The sequence below is a fragment of the Drosophila hydei genome, unplaced genomic scaffold, assembly GCF_003285905.1.
Source record: "Drosophila hydei strain 15085-1641.00,03,60 unplaced genomic scaffold, DhydRS2 tig00000063-arrow-pilon, whole genome shotgun sequence".
NCBI classification, from domain to species: domain Eukaryota; kingdom Metazoa; phylum Arthropoda; class Insecta; order Diptera; family Drosophilidae; genus Drosophila; species Drosophila hydei.
This window is the reverse complement of record NW_022045657.1, coordinates 7,193,247-7,212,654: the sequence shown is the minus strand read 5'-3', so window position 1 is coordinate 7,212,654 and position 19,408 is coordinate 7,193,247. Positions and strand designations below refer to the sequence as shown.

General features: G+C 39.0%; 4 protein-coding genes across 4 annotated transcripts; 3 read left to right on the top strand and 1 right to left on the bottom strand.

The window, feature by feature from the left end:
* The first annotated feature begins 5 nt into the window (after nt 1-5).
* LOC111595386 lies at nt 6-720 on the top strand. Its single transcript, XM_023309089.1, has 2 exons — nt 6-310; nt 369-720. The coding sequence occupies exons 1-2, from the start codon at nt 111-113 to the stop codon at nt 703-705; spliced, it is 537 nt and encodes a 178-aa protein (XP_023164857.1). The 5' UTR covers nt 6-110; the 3' UTR covers nt 706-720.
* LOC111595377 (trimethylguanosine synthase) lies at nt 716-2,186 on the top strand. The gene has a single exon (XM_023309077.2). It carries the CDS (start codon nt 731-733, stop codon nt 2,060-2,062), a length of 1,332 nt encoding a protein of 443 aa, XP_023164845.2. The 5' UTR covers nt 716-730; the 3' UTR covers nt 2,063-2,186.
* A 12,309-nt stretch (nt 2,187-14,495) lies between these two features.
* LOC111596022 (GATA zinc finger domain-containing protein 10) lies at nt 14,496-15,971 on the top strand. The gene is made up of 2 exons (XM_023310051.2): nt 14,496-15,387; nt 15,469-15,971. The coding sequence occupies exons 1-2, from the start codon at nt 14,496-14,498 to the stop codon at nt 15,969-15,971; spliced, it is 1,395 nt and encodes a 464-aa protein (XP_023165819.2).
* A 111-nt stretch (nt 15,972-16,082) lies between these two features.
* Nucleotides 16,083-19,174, bottom strand: LOC111596248 (vam6/Vps39-like protein). Its single transcript, XM_023310383.2, has 7 exons — nt 19,078-19,174; nt 18,543-19,015; nt 18,255-18,480; nt 17,954-18,201; nt 17,021-17,901; nt 16,556-16,958; nt 16,083-16,490 (listed from the first exon to the last, which is right to left on the bottom strand). Exons 1-7 carry the CDS (start codon nt 19,145-19,147, stop codon nt 16,191-16,193), a joined length of 2,601 nt encoding a protein of 866 aa, XP_023166151.2. The 5' UTR covers nt 19,148-19,174; the 3' UTR covers nt 16,083-16,190.
* Nucleotides 19,175-19,408: the final 234 nt, after the last annotated feature.

Genomic DNA, 19,408 nt, shown 5'->3' with positions numbered 1-19,408 from the left:
TATGTTTTATAACACTGTCTACATTTAGCGGCATGCATTTCTTGTTTTACTCTCATATTATAATAATCAAATGGTTTTGACGCTCTTGCGATATTCCCAGTTAGACAGTAATGAGCGACATTGAGATCAATGATCCAGCTGAAAACTTTCCCAAATACTGTGACTTCTTCAAATATTTACTAGTTGAAGAGTTAGTGCTGGAGCCCGATTACCGGCAGATTCACTACGGAAAATGCGCAGTTATTGGACGCTTATGTGCCATTCCAGATTATTTTAAACTGGAAAACGTGACAGTTCCTCATCTACCAAGGTAACTACCAGCGCTTACTGTTTTACTGAATAGTACTCACAACTTACCACTCATTTAGTGCTTACAGGTTGCCAACTGGTGCCGTGTCTCTGCTTCTATTGAACTTCAGCTACGACAACAGTTGTACTGAAAGTCTGGCTAACGGAGCGTACTGTATTATGCGTGGCGAGGTTGTGCTATGCAACGTGCAGAAGCCGAATAGTCCCACCCTGACAACTCGAGGCTTACACGAGCAATTGCTTCAACTGGAGGACAACGACACAGTGAGGTCCACATTCTTGGAAAAGGTGCAGAAAACTCATAAGCCCGCGCTAAGCGTATGGCACTCAAGTCGTATTGATCAAGCCGAGGAGTTAATCCAACGTCGGCTTGAGATTCGTTTGCTGTGCAATTAGAAGTACATCTAAAAGACCCAATGAAATGCATTCACATTATTTGAGCACGTCACGCAGCAATCCTCAGTTTTATACATTTTCTCAAGTATTTGAGAAAGCGGCGATTTTAGATCCTCTGTGGAAAGAGGACGTTCAGCAATCAGCTTGGCTTGATTTCTGGAAACGCGAAGGTCACGAGTTTCTTGAGCAGAAGTGGCACAAACAGTATCCCGAGTATAAGCAGGCAATTGAGTTAGCCACACCCGAAGAGCGTGCAGCTTGGCAGAAGTTGTGGGAAAAACATGCCAGCGATCAAAGCGCACATTTCTGGCATATCTTTTCATGTGTCTTGGAGAACTACGAAAGGGATCTGAGTAACGGTTTGAAAGATGTTGGTCACACCTTAACCGATATAGACGAACATTTCACGTATTTAGATATAAATCAAACCGACGCCACTATAGCAAGTGTTGAATGCAACGAAGAGGACCAGGATTATCTTACCGCTAACGACGATCCAGATTTTCTTGACGAGGAGCAGCAGCTAAGACTGCTCGGATTACCCACATCTTTTGGTGTAAAAAGTGCCACAAGCCGACAAAAACCAAAACAAAAGCCCCCAAGCGAATCTGAGAGTGACAGCGACATGTCCAACGAAAAGGATGAGATGCATGCAGTTAAGGCGCGGGCCATTAGGAAAAAGAAGCGACAAAAGAACTCAAAAATTCCACAGTTTATGAGAGACGACAACCTTTTGCTTAAGTATTGGTTCAAGCGCTTCTCGCTCTTTTCCCGCTTTGATCAGGGCATCGTCTTGGATCGGGAAAGCTGGTTCTCAGTGACCCCAGAAAAGATTGCCAAACAGACGGCTCGACGTCTCGCCTGCGATGTTATTGTGGATGCATTTTGCGGTTGTGGCGGCAATGCCATACAATTTGCTAACACTTGTGGCCGCGTGATTGCCATTGACATTGACTTAAACAAATTGACTATGGCAAAGCAGAATGCTGCTATTTATGGTGTAGCCCATAAGATTGAGTTTGTCCATGCGGACTTCTTACAGTTTGCCAGCACCACACGTTTGCGACCCGATGTGATTTTTCTCAGTCCACCCTGGGGTGGACCGGATTATCAAAAACAGGCCAATTTTGATATTGAACAGAATTTGCTACCGCTGGGAGCGACTCAGTTGATGGAACATGCACGACGGCTCACGGACAATATTGGATTCTTTTTGCCACGCAGCTCGAACATTAAACAGGTAATTGCGCTTACGCACGCGGGCGAACAGTGCGAGGTGGAGCACAACTATTTGGATACGCGTTTGGTGGCAATAACAGCCTACTATGGCAAGAGCTTGGTCAAGAGTCAAAAGTAGGCGCCAGAACATTAATTATTAGCGTCAATTCGGGCTAAAATCTATTGTCGAAAAAGTAGTACTTACTTGAATTTCTTAAATTAATTGAGTTTTAAATTTAAGTATGTAAATACTTATATATATTAAGCACATTGTTCACTTTTTATGATTAGTTGTAATTATATTATATTATATGTTTGCTTAAATTGTTTTTTTTTTTACTATTTCAAAAGCTTAAATTCAGTTGTAACCACATTAATAATAATTTGACTGTTCTGTGACTCTTTCTGGCAAATCCCGCTTTGTTGATGCATCACTGTGTTCGCAAAACAGTTGCCAAGTCACCGGGTAGAGCGTAAGGACTTTATCCAATTTAGACAGCTTAAATATGCTGCTCCCTCCTCTTGACCCCGCCCCTGCCAGTTCGTGCGGTAAGATTGCAGTGACCAATGGTCATAACCGTAACGTCCCCCACCCTTGATTCGATTGTGACTTTTAATTAAAAACGCAAACGGAACAAAACGGGCATCTATTTTAAGAACTTTGTGAACAACTCTAAGCCTGGCAACCGAGCGGGGCAATTAACATGTCCATGTCACAAAAGTTTCACATAAATTCCAGCGTAGACCAAAAAACAACAGCAACAACCCTTTTCGCTGTTAACAACATATTTAGAGCATCCCTTGGGTTGGGGCTGTATTTGCGGAATTTACAGCTACCAAATGGCTAAATGGCATTCAGCTAGTTGTTCTTCCCGGATATCATCATCAGCATTTACGCTCTGTCTAATTAGTTTGATAAACTTATTATTTGCCCCAATGTAGCTTTAGCAATTTTAAGTGGATTCTTTTGATTAAGTCGAATATCAAATGACCGTAATTACTATTTGGATAAAGCTGAAAGGGATACAAGAAGAGAGAAGACTACTTTGGGATATATTTAGATTAGGTCAAATATTACATGAAAGAATTTATCAAAAGTAAATATGTATTTATAAAATAAAATATATAAAATGATTCAATCATATTACGATTACTGATTAATAATAATTATATTTAAAATGAATTAATAATTTATTTAAAAATGTATATACATATATTAGTTCTGCCTAAAGGGAACCTCCAAACTCTGCTTCCAGTTTGTCGATTTCGTCTTTTACTGCCTTTTGCAATTTTGAAAATCTCTCAAGTTCAGTTCTCTGTGTATGCATTGATTCCTTATTCTATTTAGTACAATAATACTATTATTATTGTTTATATATATTATATATTGATGTACTTTGTAAATAAGTAGCATAGGTTGATATTGTTTTTTAAGCTGTTATATAAATATATGCAGTCCTGGGTACTGGAATGAATTACTTATCAAGTTGAGGTTTAAGAGACTGTAAGTTTATATATGTAAATTGCAGTTCTTCGAGTTGTAGTTGTAGAATCAACATAAATAATATAGTTTCAGAGTAGTGCAAGTTTTGTAAAATATATATTTAAAATATCTCTCTAATGTTGTTTTCCTTGTTTCGCAGCTCGCATTTTCATATATACTTTATATATATATATATATATATATATATATATATATATATATATATATATATATATATATATATATATATACATAGGTATATGTAATAATATTAAACTTGATTTGTTCATAAATCAGCTCTAAATGAGATTCATACTCCGTTCCGGCTGCTCATCACGCTTAATTAGCTGCGCCCGGAGACAGCACCTGCACAATCGCATTTTCCACTGACTGTTGGCTTCCTTCATGGCCTAATCGCATTTGATATTGTCAAAACTTGCAACACAAATAAACCACCCTGGCGTTTAGGCTTGGGCTGGAGCTAAGCCCTCGCCATCGTCAACATCGTCAAGTGGCACAAATTACAGATCAAACATGCAGTCAGAGCTGCAGTTGGACTTGCCCGGCGGGTTGGGCGACCATTTATCAAGACCGTTGACAATATTACGCTTAAAATTAAATAGCGTAATAAAAGGGTGACTTAATTTGTTTTTGCCCGGGCAGGCGCCACCACTCACGATTACGGGAGATGATGAGCTGTGAACACGTGTTTGCTTTCTAATAAAATATTCGCTCATATAAACAACAGCGACGGACTCAAAGGAATATTGCTCTTATATCCCTGATCTTCGCATTTTATTATTGAAATTTTTTATGTCAACCCCTCGGCAATTACGCGTGTCTAATAACGGGACCAGGCATTATAGCCCTACATAGATTTAAGTAGCCGATAATGCCTCGATTGACGCGTGACGCAATTTGTTTGTCTTTTATTAACATTTACTTTTTATAGCGATTCCGGAATATGTAAAAAGGTTCAGTCCTCATTTTAGCTTATGTTTTTTTCAACAATTTTATTTATATTTGGGCTTGAAGCTGAAGCCTGAAGTATCTGAAGAATCTAACATATTCATTGAATTATAATTCCAATAAAATCGTATAGCTTATAGCGAAATAATTAATTAGAAGAAACTTATGTAAGTCTCATCCATCTGACCGCAAATCAACATTCTCTTCAATATTTTCTCTAGATTTATGGATATAATTGATTTGTTTACTTTTGATATACAGTTAATAAAGGTATAATCATATAAGCTTAACTTAAAACAAGTAAGAAAGCTCTAGTCAGGGTGCCCGACTAGGAGGCACACTGATCCCAGTCCTATCTACGTTAATTAATATGTTCCGTAGTTTGTATCGAGTATTAAAAAAAAACAAAATCAACTGAAAACGACATTAAGATACCAGGATTCGAACCCGGATTGTTTGTGAATATATATACTTTATGGAGTCTGCCACGCCTCCTTCTGCTTGTTACATACACTTGCACAAAACCATTATATCCTGATTTTCCATTTTCAATGGGATCCGGGTATAAATAGCGAGCACTTCGGGAGTGCTCGACTAGGAGATACCCTGAACCATGAGTTGTTTTTTTTGAACACTAGCAGTGGCTACATATATGCTAAAAAAAAGCATTTTTGAAAAATTTTCCTCTAGATGGACCTTATTAACGAGATTAGAGCTTAATGACATCTAGTTTTGCGTTTTTTTTCAAGTTTCTTCTATTGGCAATATCTCGCATAGACGAATATATCTAGATTGCCTCAGCTCGTTCTATGAATCAAGAACATATATTTGCCACGCCTCCTTCTGCATGTTATATGCATTGTCGCGGATGTGTAAAACTGTCAAAGGTGTGATTTGCCAATACTCCAATGTATATCTGATATAGACATACGATTACAGCATCTGGAATTTCTAAGTAAGTTATAAGCTATTACAATTAATAATTAATATTTTATAATGACAATAAGGAAGCCAACTATATATGTGTGCAGTCTTTCTTACACTGTACTATATCTGATATATTTTTGTTGTAATCAACGAGGGAGAATTGAATAGGCTTGAAACTATTACAAAATGGCGGCACATTTGACTTATTGATTAACCGTTATTCATGGCTTGGGCATTAAAATTAATAAACGTTGCCAATGTATGAGCAACCACAACAACAATTATAGCAATAACAATAACAACGACGCAGCACCCAGGCACTTGTGTGCGAACCAGCAACCAGAACCAGAACCACAACAATACCAACTTTGTCTCGGAGCAATAAAAAATGCCAAGTATATCCACAAAATAAGAGCAATAATATTTAATAAATGTGCACACACACACATACATATATACACAATATGTTTTTACTTTGGTGGTTGAATACGAAAAACCATAAATAAATACAGGCGCGCAAACACACTCACACACACACTCATACGTACTCAGGCACGCACACAAAAGCAGCGAGCGAGAAATAAGCGCATAAAAAGATTAAAACGTGTTGGCATCTCTGTGTATATACAGACATACATAGGTAGGCAGGCAAGCTTTCTGTGTGTGTGTGTGTGTGTGTGTGTGTGTGTGTATGTGTGTTATGCCCTTTTGGTTGAATGCTTGAGCAAGGCGGGCAGACGGGCAGGCGGGAGACGGCTAGGAGGACAGGCGGCTGGGTGGGTTGGGCGTGTAGCTAACTTCCGCATCCCTGGCATCCCCGCCCATGCCAACCCCCGACATCATTTTCCGTGGCATTTCGGTGAAAAAGAATGCTTTTGATCTTCACAAGCGAATGATTTTTAATATGACTTTTTGCTGCTGATGACGCTGAGGTCGTAGGACGTTGTTGCCTTGTTGCCGCTGTTAGCTCAAAAATATGTTTACCAAATGCTGCGCGCATGCAGTGAGTAAAGTGAGTGCAGACAGTCAATCAGTCGATGTCCTTTCACACAGAGCATTTTTAACTCGTTACAGCATATAATTAATCAGCTCAATTATATGGCAATGCAATGCACACACACACACACACAGCTCGAAAGCATACATACACACACGCATAACCGCAGCGCCTAAAATTAGGCTAGTTCAAAGGGTCTCATTTGCTGTTCGCTGGGGCTTGGTGGGTGGGCGTTATCAGGGTGGCTGTTAGGCACAGGCATAATGATGGTAATTTGTTGGTTTGGCCAAAAGAGCAAACGGCACGCTTGGAATTTCAATTAATTTCCATAATTTCCAACGCTTTATGAACGAACAGAAGCGAAGCAAAGCAAAGCAAAGCAAATGCGTCGCGATTACGAGGGTGTTTTTTGTTCAGCCAACAATGAGCTGAAACCATTGGCCTAAACGAAATGTTACTGTCTGCCTATCCGTCTGCCCAGTCCCCTGTGTGTGAGCGTGAGCTCATCCCAAGATGCGCACGACCTCAAGGTGTAAGTTGTCCTTTTAGCATCATCATTATCTTTATCGTTATCAGTAGAGAACAGCACGAATAACTGAAACAGCCCAACATGCAAACACAAGTCGTATCCCCGAAGAAGGATTCTTAGACAACTTATATAATCTTGACTGATGGAGCACTTTAGTCAATAGTAGCATGTTAAAAGTATGTAAATGTTAATGCAAGACTAAACTTACTTTTATATAATATTGCCAATCTTTGTGACCTGTCTGGTTGACTGATTGACTGAAAATAATTCAGTGGCAACCAAAAAGCCTTACACTTACACAATCGCTTTTCACCAGCTCAATAAGGTGAAAAGCGATTGTGTAAGTGTAAGGCTTTTTGGTTGCCACTGAATTATTTTCATTTAACAAATTCCATCGAATTTATATGTAGAAAAGACTAAGGTTCAGGATTGGCATCGAAAATAATAATAAAACTCATTGATGTGAAATTACATAATAAAGTGTGCCTAGTACAAATATCGGTGTGCGAAAAAGTTAAATAAAAAGAAAGAAACATTCCTTTATACCTATATTAAGTCATGCGTCTTTCCTAATTATCGTTTTCTTTTTCGATTATAAGCCTAGTTTATGTAATTCTCAAGAATTTAAAGTCCACAATTTATTATTCTTAATTATTATTTTCTTACTTTTTAAGAACTTTGATTCCAACATTATGAACCCATTGAAAATGGAAAATCAGGTTATATTGGTTTTGTTAAAATGCAGGCTGAAGGAGACGTGGCACACCTTGCCCGTCTGTCTGCATGTCCGTCCGCCTAGAGACTTTAAATGTTGTAGGTTTGTGTATAGCACACTCAGATCCATTTGGTTTGAAATAATCGATACTTCTTTGTTTGTTGTTTCATTCATATCGATTAAAAACTTGAAACTTGATTCAAATCAAGAACCAAATTTAATATTTAAATTAATGTATATTTTCTTCAATTTCAGTACCAGCTAGAAAATGTATTCTATTGTCTATCCGAAGAATACAATTGCAATACAAATCTGTTTGAGTTATTAGCTGCTACGTTAATTTAGATTTACAATTTATTATCACGGTTCCTCTTAGTTGGGCATCCCGACTATGGCTTTCTACCTTCTTCATTATGGGGTGAGTTTATCAGCGTGAACGGTTGGAAGCAGAGATTTATCTATTACTTTATACTTTACCAATATTGATTCTAAGTTTTTATCTAATAAATAAAATGGGGACAATAAATTTTTATTTAATAAATAGTTTTATGTTTACGATTTATTATATTTTTCTTAATCTGCGCTGCTTATTTATGATTAAAAAAATCTCAAGTTGAAGCGCCTATTTTGAGGTCTATACTTTTAACCGAAATTATACTAAAATTAGACTTTCACTATTTTCAAGTCAAGCTCTAACTTCTCTTCTTAGGTTCGTTATGCTCTTCAAATTACCTAAACAATATTTAAAAATAAGGATGCTTTTCATGTTAGTTCTATTATGAACTAAAAAACATATGAAGATTTCGCTGATTCATATTTTTGTTTTATTAATTAAATTATTTTCCATATAACTATTTAAGCGTGAATATCATATTTGCACACATTTTTTCATAAAATTATATGTTTATAAATATTTTATATTTTAATATTAGCTAAATATATATTATTTGCCACAACAATTAAATTATCAAGCCTTTATTATTTTTTTTTATTATTAAAATTTTCACTTTTAAACACTTCAAAAACCTCAAAGTTTCGTTGCCAAAAGCTAATAGTTATTACATTCTCTTTTGTGAACCCATATTAATATTTTAATAATTATATTTCGTACTTATTTAATAACAGGAAATGATATTCCAAATATTTACCAGATGAGTATAATAGAAGAGTAAAAGTTGAACCTTTTCAGATTGATGTGCCACAAAAAGCACTGGACAATTTGTAATTAAATGTGCTGCAATAATATGCAATTAAAAACTCCGTTATTATTATCAAAATCGAAATAAATTTCTAATTACAGCGGCTAGCGGTAAACACAAGTCTTGCCATTTCGTTATTTGGCTGAAATTAATTTTTGGGTAGGTGCGCAGCTTTTTCGAGTGGCTAGGGAAACAAAAACTCATTTCGACAGCGGCGGTCACAGTTCCAAATCGGAGTGCCTATGACCACTAAGCAGCGCAGCAGCAGCAACAACAATAACATTGGTTGCAGTGGCCAAAACAGGATTTAATTAAAATCTCAAAATGGCGGCTTAGTACCTGCTTTGCGTTTGTATTCCGCTTTTGTGAAGTGGCCCGTCGAATTGGCGAATCGAGAATTTTGTAAATTGCGCTCATTATGGGTTTTGATTTTTGAGTGCCAGATGAGATTCTAATTAATTTTTGCACTGGGCCTTTATTGAAAAATGTGCGCATAAAACACACACACACACACACACACGAACACGGCGATATCAAATTGTTGCAGATATATGAGGCAAATGAGAAAATGACCGAAATAAAACAAATTTAATGGCATTTGTTTCGAGCCACTGCCCCAAAAGCCATAAAAGGCATTCTATACAAATTCATCCAAAAGGCAGATAACACAACGACAACAAAAACAACAACAACAACGACATCATCTAAAAAAAGAGGAAAAAAATCGACATTATAAACAACATTATTAAAAACATGCCGCAAATGTTTTACTGCGCTCAAATTTTTGAGTCCATTTTGTTGTCGGCGCTGCTTGGTGGGTGGTTGGGCGGCTGCTTGGTTGGCTGACTGGCTGTACGAAGCTCATAATGATGTTTGGCAAATTAATACTGCTAGCTCTCTTCCACACTGGCAGGCTAATAAAATTAAGCGCTGCTGAAAGCGGGACTGAGAGAGAAAAATGAGAGAAAGAAGAAAACGAAATTGGCTTGTGTGTGTTTGTGTGCGCATATGTTTATGTATATATATTTCTATAAGGTGCTGGCAAAATGTGTATGTGTGTGTGTGTATTTTGTGGCATGCCATAACGCAGTACTGCTCAATAATAAAAATATTTGTGAGAAATGCGTAGCTCAAAAGAAAATCAAATAGAAATGAATAGAAAGGCGTATAAGTAAATAAGATCAAACTCAAATGACCTACATGGCTGAACTTAAGATAAAAGATCAGATTCATTTAAAATAATAAAATATTTATTTACAGTGCTATGTGATCCATAAATTTTCTTTCTTACGCGGCTAAGTAGGCAACACTTTTTAAAGTATATATTCTAATGCTGACTGCTACTATAACGGTAATATAATTGGACTTTTCTGTGCAGTTCTCTTCCGCTATCTTTGGCCTGTTCCCTATTCCAGAAATTTGCGTAATAATTCATAATGAAAAAAGTTTTTCCTTGCCATGCTTACCAGTTTTTCTTTCGCTTTTATATTACATATATACGTATAAATATTCTTTTTTATTTGAAAATAAATAAATAGTAGAGTCATGACAAGGAAACAGCAACAAGAACTACATTATCATCATCATTATGATGAGCCGCCTTTGCTAACGGCGAAGTTTATCAAAAGGCCAAGTAACAATGGCGATGGCAGCGACGGAGACTGCGACGCCTCCTCGTTCCAACTCGCTTCATACAGATGCACGGACACATGCGCAGAAGCAATTTGTACACACACACACATATACACACATGCATATGCATTCACACATACATAGCTATACATGGCCACTTGTAACGTGTGGAATTTGTTTACCCTTATTTCCCATTACAAAGGCATTGCAAAAAATATTAAAATTGTGGTAAATAAACAAATTTCGAAATAATTTTAAATACATAAATACTTTTGCCATTTACTCACACTCTCTCTCACACACACACACATACACTCATCCATGAATGTAGCGTGAGCATGTACATGTTGTGCGCTCTCGCGTACGTGTGTACTCCATATTTATTCTCTTGCTCTTGCTGCCGCATGCCCAATTTGCTGTCTCTCTCTCTGTCTCGCAGGCAGCCATTCAGCCATTGCCCGTACCATGCCAAGTGGCTGCCCAATTCTTGTGGGTACATTAGCACTAATGATGATTGAAACGATAAACGTGTCGCCTCGGCCTGAGCCTCAGTTCGAGCACCAGATGCCGCGAGAGCCGAGAGAAAGAGAAAGAAAGAGAGAGAGAGGGAGAGAGAGAGAGAGAGGAGCGTTAACGAATTCCGAACTTTGATTTAAAATTTGAATCTCGTGCCAAATTTAAAGTTCAAGGAGCGAGAAGATGTGGCAGCCAACGGGCGAGGAACTCTCCGAGCAGGCACTTGCTATTCCATTTTTTCCCGCGCCGTTTTGCATTGATTTACTTTGATGGGTGCTAATTGGGGTTTCTGTGATGGTAATGATCGTTGGTATTTTGTGTAGTTTATCAAGTGGTAAATTTAAAACTTCCTTCAAACTTACAGCGAGGTTTCTTTTTTAGCCATGCACTCACGTTTTTGGAAAGCAGAACTGTAATATACAAGTAATATTAGAGGTATTTAAGGTAAAAATTAATTTTGTTTTTTTTTTTTTAATTTTAAATCTTTTTTCTGAATTTCAAATACAATCGTAAGCATAATATATTATAAATATAGAAAATCCTGAAAACCGAGGAATATACTAAGCCCAGAGAGTTCAGCGCCTATATCATACAGGAGCATCCACTACGTTTTATACATACAAACGATTGGCTTGGCTTGTGCCTAATTAATTATGGGATCTAATGACGGGCAATCGTTATGCTCCTTAATCAGAAAATATTATTTTTACCGCAACGCCATATTGTTTTCCCGTTAACAACCAGGGCACCGCCCAACTGGCAATCACCCACTCAACTATTCACCCACTCACCCACTCACCCTGTAACCAGCCAATTATCCATTTATTTCATAATTTCAATAACTTTTCATACACTCGCGTCTGCGGCACAAATGGGAAGAGAAGAGCAAAGCGCGGCGGTGAGTGGAAGGATGTTCGCTGCGATAGGTGGGCGGCTTGCTTGGTGGGTGGTTGCGTTTTATGTAACTGCTGGTGGTTGCTCCTGACAATCTGAATGATGATGATGTTACGCAGCTACTGCTGTTGCTGATGCTCCTGCTGCTGCTGCTCCTGTCGCTGCTGTAAATCCCGGAAAAATACAGAAACAAGTTGGATGCGAACCGCATCCCACACGAACATGAGAAAAATCACAGCCACGAAGCATGCAGACGCACACACACACAAACAGCGAAAGCAGCGCTGCTGCCGTCGACGTCGACAATGCTGCTGCAGATATTGTAAAAATTTTACGACCAGCAACTTTTGAATTCAGTTGAGTTTGCAACACGTTCACGTTCGCATGCGGCTCCAAACGATGTCCAGATCTTCCGATTACGCGAATATCCAATTTTCTCGACTTCCATTGTAGTTGACGAAACGCGCGCAATTGTAGGCAACATTCTTTTGCCGTCGGCTCATTCAGACTTTCAGTGAAAAAGTGCACAAAACAAAAATAATCAAAAATGCAGTTAAAATTTAATGTTTTTTAAATAAACTATAAATGATTGGAGAATACAGGGCACAGATATTTTGGATACAACTGAGATAAACAATTGCCAAAGAGGTTTGTTCTGTCATCCGTCAAATGGTCGCAAAAGTGCCCTCAAAGGCTATGTCGCGTCAAGAGACCTTAGCTAAGATTTATGTAATGAACATGAAATTGCATTCATTCATATTATTATTTACTAAATCATTTTAGTATTTAATGTCCATTTGAAAAGATTTCGCAATGCAGAGCATTCCAAATTCAATTTGGGAGTTTGACGAACAGTCTTAAAATTTAAAGTCTTATGAATCACATGGAAAGCTTAGTTAATTATAAACGCAAAGATTAATATTATGGAGCCCACTTTCTCAGTATAAGAGAGCATATAATGGCTTAACAAACTAATCTGAAAATATTTATAATAAATATAATGCAAATTAAAGATTAAACAATGATTAATCAGGAAAGTAGTTTCCCAAAATACTTTACTTTAACTTTATATATATATATATATATATATATATATATATATATATATAATTAATTAATTGTTTTTATACTTCTTGGTTTTCTTTATGAGCATTGTTTATTATTGAAAGAATTTAAGCGCTGGCTTGACTTTAATCAATTATATATCCATTGCTTATCATTATCATTAAAATCAATAAATTAAATTTGAAGCGAAATAAATATAATAGATATTATAGTATGATTCATCTACAGATGAGTAACGAAGTATATATTGTGTTTTATCCATAATTATATTAAATAATTATTTCGAGTTCTTAAATATTGTTATAACATAAATATTGTTATAGTGTCAAGCTCTAAGGAATAACAAATCACACGTAAATAAAAAATATTCTGTTTTTCATATCTTCAAAAAAAATATTCTTTAAGAGTCTTATATTTTCTTGTATACATAACATTTATTAAGGAAATTTTTTAAAAATAAATTTAATTTGTTTATTAATTTATTGTCAAAGCTCCGATATTACGCAAAATATCTATAATAAATGTTAAAATCCTCGTCATCATCAATGTCTGATAAATAATTCTCCTTTGCAATTGCCAATTAGAAGAATTAATTAATTCATCAACAAAAATATTTAATTCTATAAGGGTTTCTCGAATTTTAAATAATTTTTTAAAAAGACAACCGAATTGATTAGGCAGTTAACTAAAATATTTTTAGTTTTCAGTATCAAATTTCATACCTAGTGTTCAATGCTAAAGTCAACTGCTAATTTGAGTGCTTGGTGTTGGTCTTCTGCAGTGCTGTCCACAGTTATTTGTATTAGGTGCCTTAATGAACCTAATTTATTCAATATAAGCCACACACCTTGATTTATACCTACATCTTCATATATACTACATATATTTGCATCTGTATGTGTCTTCATATATATACATGTATCTGAAGCTGTCTGGCTATCAGATGGATATTAAAGCACCTGGCTAACAACAACAATAGCAATTCCAACAATTAAGCAGCAAACTGTGACAAAGTCTCAATTAGGCTATCGAATTGCCACAGCAGGGACAGCGACAATATCTGAGATGCAGAGATGCGCAGAGGGAGAGGGAGTGAGATAGATAGAGCGTGAATGAGAGGAGGAGAAAAGCATTGCAATTAAGTGCAATGAATGCACTCACTGTGAGACTGAGTGCGTGTGTGTGTGCGTTGGTATGGCTTTGTGCGTGTGTGTGTAGTAGTCTGCGGTCATTTGCCGTTGTATTTGGCTGGCTCAACCAGTTGCTGCTGCCCACTGCCCACCATTCATTGCTGGGTCAATTGTTTGGCTAAGCTGAAGATTCTCAACTTGGCTAAAGCAACGTATTTGAATGATGATCTCCGCCGTTGGCTCTTGTGCCAGCATTTCCCTTTTCTCTTCAAGGCGCTCAGATTACACGCACTGGCCGCTTTGGTTGTGGTTTGCCAAGTGCCACTTAATTGTGGGCATAATCAGAGCTGAAGACAATTGCAATTGCAGTCGTTGACACCTGAATGCCATGCGGACAACCAAGGTGGCGACAATTCAACATTTAACATTGCTCTTTGCATTTTTCAGCTAACCAACAAGTGAGACGGAGGTGAACAGCTCGGAATTAGCGTCGTCGACTTGTGCCAAATACTAAGCATGTTGCAGAATCCTTCCAAATATCACGCAAATCCCTTGTCGCACTTCCTGGCATTGCATAACACACAAGCCAACAGTGGACAGGGACAGGGCCAGGGACATGGACATGGACAGTTGCAACCGCATCATACACTGCCAACGGCGGCGTTGGCTGCAGCAGCGGCGGCTGCTGCAGTGACGGCAGCGGGTCAAAGTTCGTATCAAATGGAGCTGCAGTCGCACCAACAGCAGCAGCAGCAGCAGCAGCAACAACACCAGCAGCAGCAACTTCCCATTGGCCTCCCAACACCCACACAGGCACAGTCACACACACACACACACAACCACCACAGGGAGCAGCTGGCGTCTGCGACGTCGCACGCGCAGCTCATTGAGGCGGCCGCGGCGCATACCTCCCTCGATGTGGGCAAGTCGTTTACAATAGCCGCCATTTTGGGTCTGCAACAGCAGAGCAAGGAGTATAATAATGCCATTAATCTGTCGCTCAATGGCGGCACGTCAGCTGCGGGCACCGGTGGAGGCGCTGCTGCTGCTGCTGCTGAGGACGCTCTCGACCAGGATAACAATAACAGCAAATGCTACAATAGCAACAGTACCAACAACAACAACAGCATCAACAGCTACGGCACGAGCAACAACAACAATAACGGCCAAGGTGTAAATAACTTCAATTGTGATAGCAGCGGCAGTCGCTACCTGCCCACAGTGCAACATACTCTTCAGCATCCTCACACCCATTCACACTCCCAGCAGCGGGCAAATTTTGCTGCTGCCGCTGTTGTCGCCGCCGCCGTCAGTGGAGCGCCCTCCGCACTGCAGAGCCTACAACAACTCCATCAGCATCACGCACAGCAGGCGTCGCTCAGTTTTCAACGCGACAAGCTTAAGTCGGGTAAGTGTCATCCAGCGAAAATTTTGAAATTAGCCTAAGCTTTAGGTTGATAGTCAACTTCTTCTTCAACTTACTGCACAGACTCGCAGAAGAAGAGTGGACTGAAGAATAAGCGCGTGCGAACTATTTTTACGCCAGAGCAGTTAGAGTGCTTGGAGGCGGAGTTCGAGCGCCAGCAGTACATGGTCGGACCGGAGCGTCTGTATCTGGCACACACGCTCAAACTGACGGAAGCTCAGGTGAAAGTGTGGTTTCAAAACCGTCGGATTAAGTGGCGCAAACATCACTTGGAGCTGACCCAGCAGCGATTGGCACTGATTAGACAAACTCAATTGCCTGGTGGAGCAGCAACAGCAGTGGCAGCTTCAACGACGACGGCGGCTTCCGTGGAGCTGCCATTGAACGCAGGCTGTAGCACAGCCTCACCTAGCCTGCTAGAGGACGATAATGAGGATAGCAAGCAATCGCTGTCTCTGCCGCTACGTCCATTGAGTCGAGCAGCCTCCGAATCTGATTTATCCATATGTAATGATTCCCTAGACCTAGACGGCGATAGCCTTATGGATGGCAGTGAGGAGGCATAAATAATTTGTGCATACAAATATGTAAATATAGTAACATTAATATGTATATTCCCTATTGAAATATATGTATATATTTATTAGAAGTAAACTTTTTCTCATTAGTTTTATTATAATTTTACAATTACATGATTACGTTTGCTTAGCACTTATTGAATAATATATTTCTAATCTTATAAATACTTGCGTACATTTAAAGTTATCACACATGAAAGCGTTCACTTATTGTTGTGTCGCCGAGACGACCCTGTCGTAGCAGGACAGATGCACTACTTGGCCATCTGGATAGCGCACGAAGGCCGTTTGATTGGCAAAGCGTTTCCTGCATTCGGGACACACAGTGGACTCATTTATTTCGAAGCTCTTCTTCTTTTCCTTCGCAACGGCCGCCTGCAATCTTGCTGCCTCCGCTTTCAACAGTCCACGCATAACTTGACGTTGATGGCTTTCGTTCATGAGGGTACGAGCCACTGTCTCAAAATAATGTTTAAGCTCGTGCATGAAAATGTCATCGGGAAGATACTAAAAATTGAAAAGAACGAATGTAGGTAAAAACATAGGGATAACTGCTAAATAGTCGCGCCTACTTCAAGTATCTTTGTGGGATCAATTTTTGTTGTATATGTATTGAGCAAGTGCAGTGCCACTTCTTTGTTGGGTCTAAGGAAGTCAGGATGCAAGGTCACGCCCTCATAGGGCGGTTGTTGCACAGGTTTCAGTATGATCTGGAGCAGTAAATTGAACACCTCTTTATCCTCGTCATAGTTGGCCTCTGCGTATGCTTTAGCTTTTTCCACATCCCCAAACACTTGTATATATATGGCCAGCACTTTCTCATGCTTCTTTAGTCGGCCCAGAATTAAGGATCGCTCCTCGAGTAGCACTGTAGTGGGAAAGTCATCCAGAACGCGATCCGGCGAATAATGTTGCGACTCCTCTAGCATCTTGTACATCTTGGATCGCAATGGCTGCAGATCGGGTGTTTCTTTACTGTCAATTAGCGGTACATATATAATAATAATAGAATATACAGTTAAGATTGTCCGACTTACCCCTCAGCCTGCTGAGCCAGCAAGCGTTGCACTTGCTCGCTGTACTGCTTAAGAAGTGCATTGTGTCGTAGGGTATTGGTGTCATTCCATTCTTCAATGATGTGCTCTAGGTAGGGTATGACAAGAGCCTTGTGTTTGCTCAGCAAAAAGTCAAGCACTTTGGCACGAGGCAGCGCCTCCACAGCGATCAACTCATCGGTGAATATTGTAAGACCTTCAACCGGATTTTCTGTTAATACCCAGTCAGCAAATTCAAAAATTAGTGAGAGATTATCGGAGCCAAGTCCCTGAAGATAAGTTATGGTGCGTTTAAGTCCCTGCAACACGGAACCCTTAATATTAGCTTGTTCCTTTAGCAGTGTCAGCGCTTTTTTATGCTTTCCTTTGCCATCATAGAGAATGATCAGCTCCGAAAGCTTGTTGTATTTTTTCAACATTTTCTCGGACTCCTCTAGGTGACATTGGTTAAGTCGCAATAGGGGCGCGACCAGCGCATCATTTGTCTGCAGATAACACTTAAGCAGCGTAGTGTCAATTATTTCCAGCAAGGACTTGGAGCTGTTTTTGGTGTCAAGCAATTTTACCACTTCTCGTTGACGTGCTTGTGCCAGAAATTCAATGAGCGCCATGTACGCATTTTCACGGTCATGGTCCTCTAGCTTTGGTACACTAGATGGTGGGACAGCAGCATCTATAGTGTTTTTTGGCTCTGGCACCAGGCTGGGGAAGAGGCGAATCACATCATAAGGATCAATGGCAGCCTTCTCGAACTCTTTCATGGCTGCTGAAAACTCTTTATTGGTGAAGAGCTCCTTAGCATATAGCATACGTATCTGGCGTACGGTCTGTGCTTTATCGACGCCATCTTCTTCAGATATTTCCTAGAAGTGGATGCTGTAGTAGTGTTTGGGCACAGTTAAAAACTAAACTCACAGTTAGTTCTATTGCTAGTTGGAATTTCTTTTGCTGTAATAACTCTTGTCGCTGCATTCGAACGTCCGCTAGACGTATACACCACAGTTCGGATGAAGCAGCGGCAAAAATGGTGCCTTTATCGGAGCGAACAAGAAACCTAGTATTTTTTAGCTCCGGTATAGATTGTACTAAGGTGTCCTTGCCTACCAAGCTGCGCACCTCTATTGCATTTTTAACGCGTCCAATAGCAAAGGGCTCATCCCAAACTGGAAGAAACTCTTGTTAGTACTAATGGCAGTGCATTATATTGTATAATTACTTAGACCCAAGAGCGGGCTTGACCACGGTGTCAACGTTGTCTTGTTGTTCATGCCAGCGTCGACACTATTGTCTTTGGATTTATATTGACCAAGATCTATAAGCATTAGGTAGTTGTCTTTTGATATGCCCAGCATACTATTTCGTATAAGGCAAATATTGGGCTCCTGGCTTATGGTGGATGAAGTAAGGATGAGCTTATGCATCTTCGGTGAATTGCAGGATATCTTGTAACGGACAAAGACTGTGTGAAATGATAGTTGAATTTATATTAAGTGATGTCACTCACATCGTATAAAACGTATTCATCTTTGTAACCAACGCAGACAAGTTGATTAACCCAGCACAACGCTTTGGGTACATCAATCAGCTCAAGGACCAGTTCCAGAGATGCAAGTTTGTCCTTTTTCCAGAAGAACAATACTAATCGACGTCTGATAGCGCAACCTATTCTTATAAATGTGGCCACTTCACCAGTCGTCGATTTTCGTGTGTCAACATCCATGGTGAATAACGTGCAGCCCTTTGTTTCCGCAGAGCTATGCATAAATTCGAAATTGTTCTCAATGCGGCTTATATCGCACACATGAATCATGTTGTCGGTTAGAACAAATAGCAAATTTTCAGCGGCCACCACTTCCATTTGCGTAATCGGTTTCTTGCTGAAATTCTTATTGAACATTCGCATATCTACGTCTGTTTGATTTTCCACTGAGTACATGATGAGTTGACCACTCCTGGTACCCAAAATGACATGATTGCCTAGTGTGAAATATGCGTGTAAATTATGTTTATGATTATTATTATATTCTGTACTTAATTACCATATGCTGCGATGGCTTCAATTTGAACTCCCTGTTTAAGAATTGACTGCACATTGTAGGCTGTGTGCATTTTTATTTTTTATTTGGCATAAATGATTTAGCGCAAACAAAACAAATATTGAGCCCAGCCCGTACAATGAAACAGCTGATGTGTAGCCCACACACGAATACTAGGATAGTCCAATAACTACAACGAACAGAACAATTTATTTTTTTTTTATCTGATATGTTTGTCGTATTTGAAAAGTAAGATAATAGCTCGTTTCTGCAATGTCTGAACCATATACGCTAATATCCGTCGACAAATAGCTTGTTTGTCAAGCACGTCGTA

What these genes read in the sequence shown, in the direction of transcription:
- LOC111595386 (XM_023309089.1), top strand. Translation starts at nt 111, where the DNA reads ATGAGCGACATTGAGATCAATGATCCAGCTGAAAACTTTCCCAAATAC. An exon ending in ACAGTTCCTCATCTACCAAG is followed by an intron (nt 311 to 368) that starts GTAACTACCAGC and finishes CCACTCATTTAG; the next exon opens with TGCTTACAGGTTGCCAACTG.
- LOC111596022 (XM_023310051.2), top strand. Translation starts at nt 14,496, where the DNA reads ATGTTGCAGAATCCTTCCAAATATCACGCAAATCCCTTGTCGCACTTC. An exon ending in ACGCGACAAGCTTAAGTCGG is followed by an intron (nt 15,388 to 15,468) that starts GTAAGTGTCATC and finishes CTTACTGCACAG; the next exon opens with ACTCGCAGAAGAAGAGTGGA.
- LOC111595377 (XM_023309077.2), top strand. Translation starts at nt 731, where the DNA reads ATGCATTCACATTATTTGAGCACGTCACGCAGCAATCCTCAGTTTTAT.
- LOC111596248 (XM_023310383.2), bottom strand. Translation starts at nt 19,147, where the DNA reads ATGCACACAGCCTACAATGTGCAGTCAATTCTTAAACAGGGAGTTCAA. An exon ending in ATGAATACGTTTTATACGAT is followed by an intron (nt 18,481 to 18,542) that starts GTGAGTGACATC and finishes GTCCGTTACAAG; the next exon opens with ATATCCTGCAATTCACCGAA. An exon ending in CTGGCTCAGCAGGCTGAGGG is followed by an intron (nt 16,959 to 17,020) that starts GTAAGTCGGACA and finishes GCTAATTGACAG; the next exon opens with TAAAGAAACACCCGATCTGC.